Source organism: Ceratotherium simum, chromosome X, assembly GCF_057802395.1.
Source record: "Ceratotherium simum simum isolate JZ-2026a chromosome X, ASM5780239v1, whole genome shotgun sequence".
NCBI classification, from domain to species: Eukaryota; Metazoa; Chordata; class Mammalia; order Perissodactyla; family Rhinocerotidae; genus Ceratotherium; species Ceratotherium simum.
This window is the reverse complement of record NC_141940.1, coordinates 109,248,282-109,260,354: the sequence shown is the minus strand read 5'-3', so window position 1 is coordinate 109,260,354 and position 12,073 is coordinate 109,248,282. Positions and strand designations below refer to the sequence as shown.

General features: G+C 42.6%; 1 protein-coding gene and 1 long non-coding RNA gene across 4 annotated transcripts in view; one reads left to right on the top strand and one right to left on the bottom strand.

Moving 5' to 3' along the window:
- Positions 1-3,414, bottom strand: part of PCYT1B (phosphate cytidylyltransferase 1B, choline) — a 99,815-nt gene extending 96,401 nt beyond the window's left edge. For 2 of the 3 annotated variants that reach the window (XM_004435209.3, XM_087427113.1), the window contains exon 1: positions 3,183-3,412. In XM_004435209.3, coding sequence (XP_004435266.1) covers positions 3,183-3,299 — 117 coding nt within the window. In that variant the 5' untranslated portion in view covers positions 3,300-3,412. Of the gene's footprint in view, positions 1-3,182 lie in introns of all 3 variants that reach the window. The other variant, XM_087427112.1, reaches the window with a different exon arrangement.
- On the top strand, positions 3,204-11,642 carry LOC147911986 (uncharacterized). The gene is made up of 3 exons (XR_015550545.1): positions 3,204-3,285; positions 9,947-10,236; positions 11,367-11,642. It is a non-coding gene; the product is annotated as an uncharacterized LOC147911986 (long non-coding RNA).
- The last annotated feature ends 431 nt before the right edge of the window (positions 11,643-12,073 follow it).

The following is a 12,073-nucleotide window of genomic DNA, read 5'->3' as shown; positions in this document are numbered from 1 at the left end:
AAATAGAGTTCGTTACAGTTCGTTACAAAAAGGGCACTTTACACAATTGCTGAGATTTAAATAAAATTTATATTTACAGACAATGACATTCGGTGACATAAGTTCACATTCCAGGACTTGCAGTAGAGCTTTATGGCCCTTTACAGACCCATAAATGTCCTTTTCCATGTTCCTAGGTCAAGTTAGAGTGAGTCTGGGGAGCCAGTGTGTGCCTCAGCTAATACAATGAGAACCACTCTGGTAATTGCTACTTTTTTCTAAAGACGATGTTTTGTTATTGAGTCCTGTTTCCTCTTTGTTGTTACTGCCATCGAGTTGATTCTGACTCCTAGCAACCCTGCACAGAAGAGCAGAACCCTGCCCAGTCTTTTGGCTCCATTTTCTCATCTTCTGGCACTGTATCAGACAATGCTCTGCTGCTATTCACAGGGTTTTCATGGCCAATTTTTTCAGAAGTGAGAGGCCAGGTCCTTCTTCCTAGTCTGTCTTAGTCTGGAAGCTCCACTGAAACCTGTCCACCATGGGTGACCCTGCAGGTATTTGAAATACTGGTGGCATTGCTTTCAGTGTCACAGCAACACACAGCCACAGTATGACAACGGACAGATGGGTGGTGTGGTTCCCTGAGAGCGCTGAATCTTAACCACTAGACCACCAGGACTGGCTCCTGTTTCCTCTAAACCATATGAATTCAAGTTTGGTAACAAGTGGGAGAAGGAGCCTGTCCTCTGAAGGGGAATCATTCAACCCTGTCATGCACTTTCCAAAGTTAGTTAAGCAACTCTGCACCCACACCCTGCTAATGGTTGTGGCGCCAGTGATCCACATGTGATTTTGGGCAATATGTTTGGGTGCTGGCAGAGACACAGAATTTACATAATTTGAAATATGAAGATATTAGCAAAGCTAAAGACCAACAGAAACTACTAAAAATCATAAAAAGAAATGCTAATTGAACATTTTCACTTGCCACTCACTCTCCTCATCAACAAATTTTGCTATGAAGTAGGTAACATGTGCCTGAGTTACTAAAGCAAAATCATTAGCAAAGGAAAGTTGGGTTCTGAAGTGTAAATCTAAATGCAGACTATGCCCCTACAGTGATCAAAGTTTGCTGATAAAAGAAAAGGTGCTTCAAAAACTTTAGTAGTAGTTTACAAATTGGTTGCAGCCCCTATTTAAACAGAGCCAATTTTCAGTAGACCATGGTAATGATGGACAACATGGAAAATTTTTATCAAAAGTAGAACAAAGCAATCACTTCTCTACTTCTTTATCTCATACACACACATACTTAAGCCAGAACTGCCAAAAAGATGGGAAGGGAACGTATCTCACTTAAAAGTGTGTTGTGGAGGAAAGATCTTCCACTCTGCGGGTGTAGAGCTCTGGGTTCAAATCCCAGCTCTACCCCTTCGAAGCAACGTGACTTGGGGAAGTCACTTACCCTCTCTGAACCTCAGTTTCCTCATTTCTAACACGATGGGGAGGTAGAGGTGTAACATTGCCAGCTGTGCATGGTTCTTGTGAGTTACCTCCAGGATTAGCTGTCACAAGTGAAAATGGAAAGTACTTGAACTTTCTTCCTTCCCTAAATTTCCTCTGCCCACCCTCTCAGGCAGAAGCAACCAAAGAGCAGAAGAGCTAAAAGGCCAAAAGGGAAAGGAAAAGAAGTGGGCACGAAAGACTGAAACTGGAAACGGATTCTGCCTCTCTCTCCCCTGCCCTTTACCAGTCAGGAAGGTGTGTGATGCAAATTTGAACATTGGATTTAACTTTATATTTTGGCTGATCTTGTAAGAAGCTTTTAGTGGTCAATTTTTTTTTCAGTGCTAGACTATGAGTTGTTTAGTGGCTCAAAGGAATCCCTTGGTAACAAACTTATTGGGATGTTTTGTATCCTATGAGAATATAGGTACTACGTTGTGTACGTCGTTCAGTAAGTGGCTTAAATACCGGGAAGCAGTTAATACTAAAGTGCCCTAAGAAAATATATTTTAAAAAGAACACAGTGAACAAAAGCCCACAGCGCTCTAATATAACTTCCGTTTGTTTTCATGTTTTAGGAAGTTGTTCTAAGCCTGCCTTTGAACCCTTAATAACCCTTATGAAGAAGTGGCAGTTCCACGATGTGCTGGCCTTGGAATCTGTGAGCTCTCATTTTGGGAGTTCACAGAAAATGCTACATTACAAAATCCTTTTTTTAAAAAAAAAACCTCTTCCCAGGGTCAAACTCCAAAGCCAATCAAAATATTGCACCTTTTAACTTGGGGGAAATTGCTAGAGAGAGGACAGCTCTAACTAGTGTGTCGCTTGGATTTGAGGGTTCAAAGAGAGGTCTCCCCAAGTTCCACAAGACTTCAGGCCACGGGAAACCCACCACCCATTTGGTGTTTTTGATTCCTTGAGGATACACGCTGAGGTGGCTGACAACCACCTTCCTCATTTACTTAAGGAATCATGACCAGTGGCAGAGAAACTGATCAAATTTGGGATACCAGTTCCTGAGAGGGAAGGAAGCTCTGAGTGCCCCGTCTCCACACTTTCATTATTAAAGGCACGCGGCCCCTTTCTAAGGAAATGTAGCTTCCCCAGGTTCCCACTAGCTGAAGAGAAATCATCACAGCACACTCCGGAAATGTTTACAATTCATTTAAGATGCACATTATTTCTAAATACATCATTGAGGGACTCAATTATTTTGAAATTTTCATAGGAATAGGGAAGTTTTGCTTCCATGTCGTTTTCATTTTTTCCAAAATTGGCATTAGGCACCAAAATTAGTTGAGGACCGAATCATTCCTTACCTAGAATTCAGAACTTAACCACGGACTCATCCCAATCTTTGCGAAGAGAATACCATTTTAAAATTGCACTGTAGGATTTTTATCTTCACATGAGACTACACCTAAAAGGAAGAAGGCCATCCCCTCCTCCCAAGGCACAAAAACACAGCATAGCCCAAGAAGCCCGTTTCCTACCCAGCCAATACAATAATGTAAACTGAGAGCAGCGCCCAGTACAGAAGCTAAGTGTAAACAACTGAGAAGGATTAGGCGGTAGCTCCATTCTCATTTACATGAAAATCCTCTAAGCATCGTTTTCCTCGCTGGCTGCGGGCGCATAAGGAAATCTTTTGTGCCATAGCCATGCATACATTTGCATCCTTTGTCTTTACTTACCAGTCGAGGCTGTGGGCATGTGTGCTCTATTTCCTCCATGGTTTCTGAGGGAGGCTCATTGGAAAGGGATTTTGGGATACCTGTTTCTGACTCAGCATCAGTGGTAAGTACTGGCATGGCCAGTGAATGCTCCCTTCAGCTCTACACCCTCTGTGAGTCTCCTCCCAGGCAGAGAATGTTTTCTTTGTCACGTATTTTTCTCTTCCTCACCCATCCCCCCTCTTCGTCCCTTCTTTCTGTCTTCCTTGCGGGAAGCAAAGAGGTTACCCCCCACCCCCCCCCCCCCCCCCCCTTTCTCCTCGGAGAAGCCAAGAGGCAAGGCCTCAGTTTATCACTATAACAACCAGACGGCACTGGTGCGGCGGGCGCGGGATACAGTACCTCATTTGCATGGAGCGCGCTGGTTGGCTACTGTCATCATAGTACCACTCCGCCGGGGAGCGGCCGGCCCCCATTGGCTGGCGGGCCGTGCCCACGGGGCCCGAACTTGCTGCTTTTGTTTCTTCTGTTTAATTCAGTTGCAAAGGTCTGTTCTGGGCGAGGGACCCGGGCTGCGCTACCCAGATAAGATAAAACGGCTTCCTGAGGAGCCCAGGACGCCCTGAGAAAAAACATAGCCGACCTCCACTAAAAAACGACCATGTCCCTGGCATGAGTGTTTGATGTGCTATAGGCAGAATTTTGCCAAATAGGAGTCACCCTGAAGACAAAGCCACTTTTGAGCCCAAACTCCCTGTGCCCACGATTGCCAGCTGGCCTCGGAGGGCCTCTCGGGGCATTCATCTTGGGCACCTGAGTGTTCACCCCCTTGACTGCAACAAGAGCACTAGCAGATCCCCCGCAGCCTGGTGTAGCCCTGGAGCCTTCCCCGGGGGCGCGCTGGCTGGAACTTGGGCGGAGGTAGATTGTCTTGGACAACCTGCCTCCCACCTCTGACTGCCCTCCCCGATTGCTTCCTCCCTCAGCCGCTCCTCCCTCTCCTCAGCTAGAGTTTCTCCAATCAAGGCTTGCTGTTGTCTGCCCTTCAATACACTGTTCCATACGCTGGTCTATTACTCCTCTGTTCCCATTTCCTAAGCACCTTGCTTTCAGCCAAATGCTCATGGCAATCACAGAAACATCCCAGATGGGATGTGCCTTAATGTCTCAATTGTCCAGGAATATCCCCCACTTTAAGAGGGGTGTTCTGAAGATACGCACTCAAAGAAAAGAATTTACAAAGGTATTCATTCTAGTGACCTGTGACACTTTTAATAACATTAATAAAAATCATGGTAATTGCTAGCACAGGCACAGTGCTAAGTACTTTACCTAGATCTTGTTTAATCTTCATAAGAACCCAAAGAGGTTGATCCTATTATTAGCCCCATTTTACAGGGGAGGAAATTGCAATTTAGAGTAATTACTCAGGGCCTGAAACTCATAAGCAGTGAGCTGGGATTGGAAGGAATTGGGGGGAGGGCAGGGATGCAGCAGGTGTAGTAGTAGGAAAAGCACCTAGGTAGCAGTCCTCTTAAGACAAGTCCCTGGGCTTCTAAATCTTTCATTTTAATCTACAGCAGTGGTTTGCATCCAAGTGTGGCCCAGGACCAGCAGTACCAACATCAGCATCACCCAGGAACTTGTTAGAAATGCAAATTATTAGCCCCTCAAGATCTGATTCAGTAGGTCTGGGGTGGAGCCGGAATTTGCATTTCTAACAAGTTCCTAGGTGTTGCTGATGCTTCAGGTCCAGGGGCCACACTTTGAGAACCAGTAGTCCAAAGGATGAGATAAAAATACCTGCCCTGCCTTCCTCACAGAAATTGGGAGATCAAATAAGATATCATGTGAAAGCACTTTGTAAATTAGAATGTGCTATACTAATGTAAAGGGGTATTATTTTTATTCTCAAATAAGCAAAGAGGGCTACCCTTAAAAGAAGAAGAAAATGGATTCCGCAGCAGATTTACAATTTGACAGTTATAGAGCCTGCCACTTTAAATCAGAATGACATTACTTGACATCGCAGTTATTACCTATGCTTGAGAGAACTCTAGAGATGCAAGAATTACAGTGACACTTTGCTCATCTGCAAAGGGGCCTTCCTACCCATTTTGTACCCTTTCCTTCCTACCCTATCTGCCCTCCTGGAAGCACAAAACACCTCAAGCTGGAAAAGCCAAGACTTGCAATACATTTAGGAGCCCCTTCCCCCACCCCACTCCTCACCTTGTGCTGGGTGATGAGGGAGTGAGATTGCTCATCTAATCTCAATATTTTCTTTGCTTTACAGTGGTGGTTCTCAAAGTGTGGTCCCCAAAGGAGCTGCAGCAGCAGCCCTGGGAACTTGTCAGAAATTCTCACTGCCCAACCCAGACCTACTAAATCAGGTGGTGGAGACCAGGAATCTGTGTTTTAACGAAACCTCCAGGTTTTGGAGGCATTATGCCACATGCTAAAGTTTGAGAACACTGCCTAGAGCCACATGATCCCACTGGAAAGCACCTAATCCCCTAACCCCCACAGTGATCTGGGCCATTGAGCTGCCAGCTTGGTTCCTAATTGGTCATCTGATTCCCTCTCTAGAATGGGAGGCTCACCTGTTCACCTGCCTATTTAGCAGAGTTCTGATGTCTAGCAGGGTCCTTGTGAACCCCTCTTGCCCAAGAGCCTAGACTGTGCCCTTATCCTCCCACCCCAGCCTTTTCTGTCTCAAAGTGGGCAGATGCCCCCTTCCTCCCCTCCTCATCCTCCCCTATCCCATCGAACCAAGATGCTGCCTCTGCCTAGGATGAGTATCTTCGTTGTGTCACCCAAGTCAGCCTAGCTATCAGTGCCACTTTGTGCTAAATCCAAGTCACACCTGACACATATTCAGCCCAAGTCCTTGAATCTCACAATTTAGACTTCTAACTGCCTTGAAGTTCAGCTCTACAATTCCGTTCCCACTAATCCTACTCCCCGCTTGTCTTGGCTTCCTCATGCCCCTCTCCCGACAGCCCAGTACATGAATCTCAGTATGTCTCACAGTCCTAATGGGCAGAAATAGACTCTCTCAGGGACCACTCTGAGAGGAGTCCTTACCAGATCCACCCCCTCCGAGGACCAGAGTCTTGGCTGCAATTGCAACCTGATTCGGGAACTTCTTAATACCTGAATGGGTTATTTTAACTTGGGGGCTTCGTCATGCTATTGAGATGATTAGCTGAGAATGACCAGTTAATTCCAGACTATGGAATTAAATTTCCATCACCTTCTAGGAGTTATGTGGTGGGGGTGGGGGGTGACCATAAAGCCATAGCAGAAGAGAGGTTATTGGAGTGATAGAATTGTTCTTATCCTGATTATGGTAATAGTTACACAAATCTATACATGTTAACATGTTAACATTGTTAAAAACTCCATGGAGGACATTTGTCAGTACGTGCTAACAGCTTTTAGAATGTTCATACCCTTTGACCCAGGGATTCCCCTTGGGAATTTATCCCTAAGGAAAGAAACAGAGAAGCACACAAATAATTATGTACAAAGACGCTTAATGCAGATTTATAAAAGGCAAAAAAAAAAGATACAATTTACAGCAATAGGAGGAATGGTTAAAATAAAAATAAAATACATTCATATTCATTCCTGTTATACATGCATTAAAGAGTCATGTTTTTGAAGAAATTCTAATGCTATGGGAACATGTTAACATTATGTCAGGTGAGAAAAATGGCCACAAAATACAATTCAAAGAAATGATCCCAATTATGAGATATGTGCATGCCTAGAAAAAAGCACTGCAGGGAAATGCACCAAGATGTTAACAGTGACATCTTTAAACTCTGGGATTATGGAGGATTTTTGTTTTCTTTTTTATATTTTCCTGTCTATTACAAGTACTTAAAAATGATCATATATTATCCTTATAGTTAGAAAAAAAAATGAACGTTACTCCTCCTCCCCAAAGGCATCAAGGGCTGGGTATGGGGGAGGGGGGAGGCAGGCAGAGGCTAGCGCGTGATCAAATAGGAAGGTGCAGGGCGTCCTATCTCCAGTTAGCAGAAGCAGAGGAAATGTGTTGGAGGCAGGCTGTTCAGAAAATCCGCAGGGAAGGTTTGGGGACAGGGCTCCTGAGTCTTGTAACCTCTGCGAGAAAGGCATGGCTCTGGTGAGAACTTATTAGCTCAGCACTGCCCCTCACAAGCACCACTCCCTTGATTCCTACCATTTATCCAGTACCTCTTACGTTCTTTGCACTGTGCTACGTACTTATCACTGGCTGCCGGTAATCCCCACCACACCTGACCGGATAGGGATAGTTGCCCCACTCTGCACATGAGGAAACGGAGCCATAGAGACCTTTACTTCAGCTTGGAAGAGACCTACAAATGACATCATTCTTCCTACAAGAGGTCTTCACTTCAACCACATCAAATTGTTGAAAATACCATTCCCAAAGATCTGCAGGGAAGAACTAAAATAATCTCTTGGGAACAGGAGCTGCCAGCTGCTTGCACCTGCATCTCTCTGCCTGAGGGCTTTCTCTGGCCATCGGAAACCACTGCCCCCTCCTACCAACACCACTGCGGAGGCAAGGCTGAAGGGCCAGAAAATTAACAGCCCACACCCCCAAGAGTTCTCAACCACTGACTGACAGGAGTGAATGTATAAATACCCCAGTGCTCTCAGCCCTCAAGTGGGAAAACTCTGAAAGGCATGTTCTACACTGACTCCCAGAGTTCCCCAGTGGGATTAAGTTCCAGTTGCCAGGGTGGTAGCTAGCTTGACAGTGCACTCTGTATTGGCTGCCTTCCTTTCCTTGTCTCACTTGCCCACACTCCCATGGGTGTTCCTGGGCTCACCTCCCAAATAAACTACTTGAACTTGAATCCTTGTCTCAGGGTCTGCTTCTGGGGGATCTCCAACTAAGACACTATTCCGGTGCCCCATCATAAAGTTCTAATATGATCTGTTTCTTGTGGCGAAATACCTTTCATATCCTCATCACATGTGGATAAAAATGAGTCATAACATCATATATAAATATCTCTTAGCCTATTTTTTTAAAGTGGCATTACATTTAAGCTTTTTCTTCTTTAAAAATACCTTTCCCTTCCCTTTTATTTTCCAATCTTTAATGTAATCATGCTGCTAGAAATTTTATATCCATTGTATAAAAATATTAGGTCAACCATACTGAAAATTTTAAATTATTTAGCTACGGTTTGTATGCCCCTACACATTTATACTGCTGTTAACAATTATCAAGAAGGCCATGTGTAAAACCTCCTTCATCCCAAATCCTTCCCCCTCACCATCACTCCTGACCCCGCTGTCTCTTCCACTTTTCCTTTTTCTTTTTTATTCATTTTTCCTCTCTGCCTCAGATTTACCAAATAAGGAATTTATTACAAAGATGGAAAGGAGATGGAAAAAACAAAGTAAAGTTGACAGAAGAATTTAAGGTTTCCCAGAAACCATTATTACTTTCTATGGAATTTTATTACTTTTGTGCTCTATTTTGAGCCACTTCCCCAGTTTTCCACATGTGGCTTATGGTTTGGGCCTAAAACCTGACATAGTCCAGAAAAAAATTCCACCATACTAAATAATGAAACCCATGCATAAATCCTTGTCACCCGCTCCAGGTAAATTATGGTAATCAAAATTTTTTTCAATATAAAGCATTTCACCCCTCACTTGGTGCTTTTACACATTGGATTATATATATATATATATATATATATATATATATAGCACTCTGAGATTGACAAGTTTTAATACGAACAATTTTCAAATAAGTAAACAGATTCAGAGAGGCTAGGTGACTTGAGCAAGGTCACACAGTAAGTGGCAGAAGTATCACTTGAATCCAGGTCTCTCGAATCAAAGTTCAAATCTATTTTCCATCAAACTACACTGCCTCACTTTTTGATATAGTTAGATTTGCTTTGTTAACAAGGTTGCTGAGCTAACTCATGCTGATCTCATCATCCAAAATAACCCCTTCATGGATTTCTATTGAATGCATGTAACATGAAGCACTCTTCACTTATATTCATTCAGTTCATTTCATATCTCTGAAACCATGGACCTGGACTCATTGTAAGTGCTTGAATTTACTTATGACAGAAAAATAAACACAGATGCATTGCCATTTTCACCAGTAGGTCAAGAGCCAGGCTGATACAGGTCCATGACCTATAAAGGCCATTAGGGGAAAAAAAAATAATGATCAGACATAAAAAGTAGCCAGAGCTTCAAAACTTATTTATTTATTTTTTTGTGAGGAAGATCAGCCCTGAGCTAACATCCATGCCAATCCTCCTCTTTTTGCTGAGGAAGACTGGCCCTGGGCTAACATCCGTGCCTATCTTCCTCCACTTTATATGGGATGCCGCCACAGCATGGCTTGACAAGCGGTACATTGGTGCACGCCTGGGATCTGAACCCGGGCCACCAGCAGCAGAGTGTGCACACTTAACCACTATGCCACGGGGCTGGCCCCGAAATCTTATTTTTTGAGAAACAAAATCAAGAAGATAGAATGAGGGGCCGGTCCAGTGGCCTAGTGGTTAAGTTCAGCGTGCTCTGCTTCAGCAGCCCGGGTTCGGTTCCCGGGCGCGGACCTACATCACTTGTCAGTGGCCATGCTATGGTGGCAGCTGACACACAAAATAGAGGAAGACTGGTACAGATGTTAGCTCAGGGCGAATATTCCTCAGCGAAACAAACAAAAAAAGATAGAATGAAAGTGCTTTGTTTTTCTTCTTAAATGGATTTTCTTCTTTTTCCAGCTTCTATAATAACCAAAAAAGAATTGACTTGCGCTCATTTATTTGGCCAAAATTTATTGAGTCTAAGCACAGTTTCAAGGCGCTCGGGAGCAACTGCACAGACCCAACATGACAAGCCTACTGCATGAATGAAAATGCCTCTAACGAAATGTCATCGTACATCCTATAGTTAGAAGAAAGAAATATTTGACATAAGTCAGAGAGATGAGCAGTAAGGAGCTCCAGTTCTTAGCACTCGAAGACACCATACCGTAACGGTTGTGCCTGTCTTTGAGATGATCCGAAAAGAGGTAAGTTGTTTCTATCAAAATCAGATGTATTTATCTAAATGCTGATAAAATCAGTTGTAAATATGATATATTTTGTTTTGCTCTAGCAAAACAGATATGATAGCAGCTTTTTTTTTTGCATAAATTAAAGTTGCCCTTAGCTGGAATAAATAGTTCTTATTGACATTAGCAGCTGTGTAGTCAGTAAAGAATTATTGTTGCTATTACTTGGTGGTATTTATAAACACTTTTATTTTCTGAGTACTTTACAATCACTTATTGTCTAATTAATATCTAATCATCTGTTTACAAGTAATAATCACACATGTAGTGCAGTTTAATCAAAACTCCAAATGCAGCCGCCATCATACTGAAGAATGTTGTGTAAATTTTGGTCCCTCCTTGATGGGGTTTGGGTCCAGACATACAGCTGAAACAGATAATACAACAGAAAAAAATGAATGAAGATTTCCTCACTTGGATTTGAGCATAATTTGGATTTACAACTTTTGCATGCCAAATATATTATCTGAATGTCATATAGGTAATTTTCAACACTTAATGGCTCAATTACACAGACATATAAAATTTTTAATTTATTTAAGCCATAAAATTGAATGATAGTTTATAATAAATCTTTAAAGGCAGGCACCGACTTAACTTTGGAACTGTTAGTCACAATCACCGTTTCAGTGATTTTCATGAAAAAGATCAAAAGTAGCAAAGATGGTTCCGGGACCTTCAAGGTTAATCTAACCAGGTTCAAGTCTAGACCAAGCTATGGCCAGTACAAATACCTGCCAGTCTTAATTACCCAACATAAGTGGATGTACTGCTATCTCCCTTCAGTCTCCTCAAGTGTTATTCTATAAGCGGTTATAGGAACCATGAAAGGATATTTTAAGCAGGTGAATGATATGCATACTAATCCAGTTTTTTTTCACCTAGGATAAATTTTCCTACAAGTAGAATTGCTGAGTCAGAGTACTTGCATTTTTAAAGCTTCATATACATGTTTTTTGATATTATTATCAAATTGTCCTCCAGAATAGCTGACCAAATTTACACTTCTTCTGATACTCCTAAACAGTTGTCTTTCTTGATTATTGATCTGCCATAACCAGTTTTCTTCCTTCTGGCTTTCCCACCAGGCACAGTTTCCCAGTATTGCAGCAAATACTGCAGGGTCCTGACGATTGTGCCTGGGGCCTTCTGAATGTGGTACAAATGCGCTTGACTGGCAAGTGAGTAATCAAGACCATCTGATGCCAGGATGGATAAATTCACTCACAAATAAACTATTACCATCCTTGGACATTATACTAATTGATGTTGAACAGCATGGACTCCAAAGTGAAAACTTCATCTTTCAAAATCTGCACTCAGAATCTTTGAATATTCAAAAAGATTTGGTTTCATTTTCTGTATTAGTGTCCTATTGCTGCTGTAACAATTTACCACAAACATAGTGGCTTAAAAACAACACAAATTTATTATTGTAAAGTTCTGGGGATCAGAAGTCTGAAATGGGTCTCAGTAGGTTAAAGTCAATGTATGTATGAGCAAGATTGCATTTCTTCTGGAGGCTCTAGGGGAAAATTCATTTCCTTGCCTTTTCCAACTTCTAGAGCTGCCCGCATTACTTGGCTCATGGCCCTCTTCCTTCCATCTTCAAAGCCAGCAATTGCATCACTCCAGCTTCTGCTTCAGTAGTCACATCTTCTCTAACACTCTGCCTGACCCTTTCACTTGAAAGGACCCTTGTGATTACATTGGGTCCACCTGGATAATCCAGGATAATCTCTCCCATCATCTCAAGATCTTTAATTTAATCACATCTGTAAAATCCCTTTTGCCA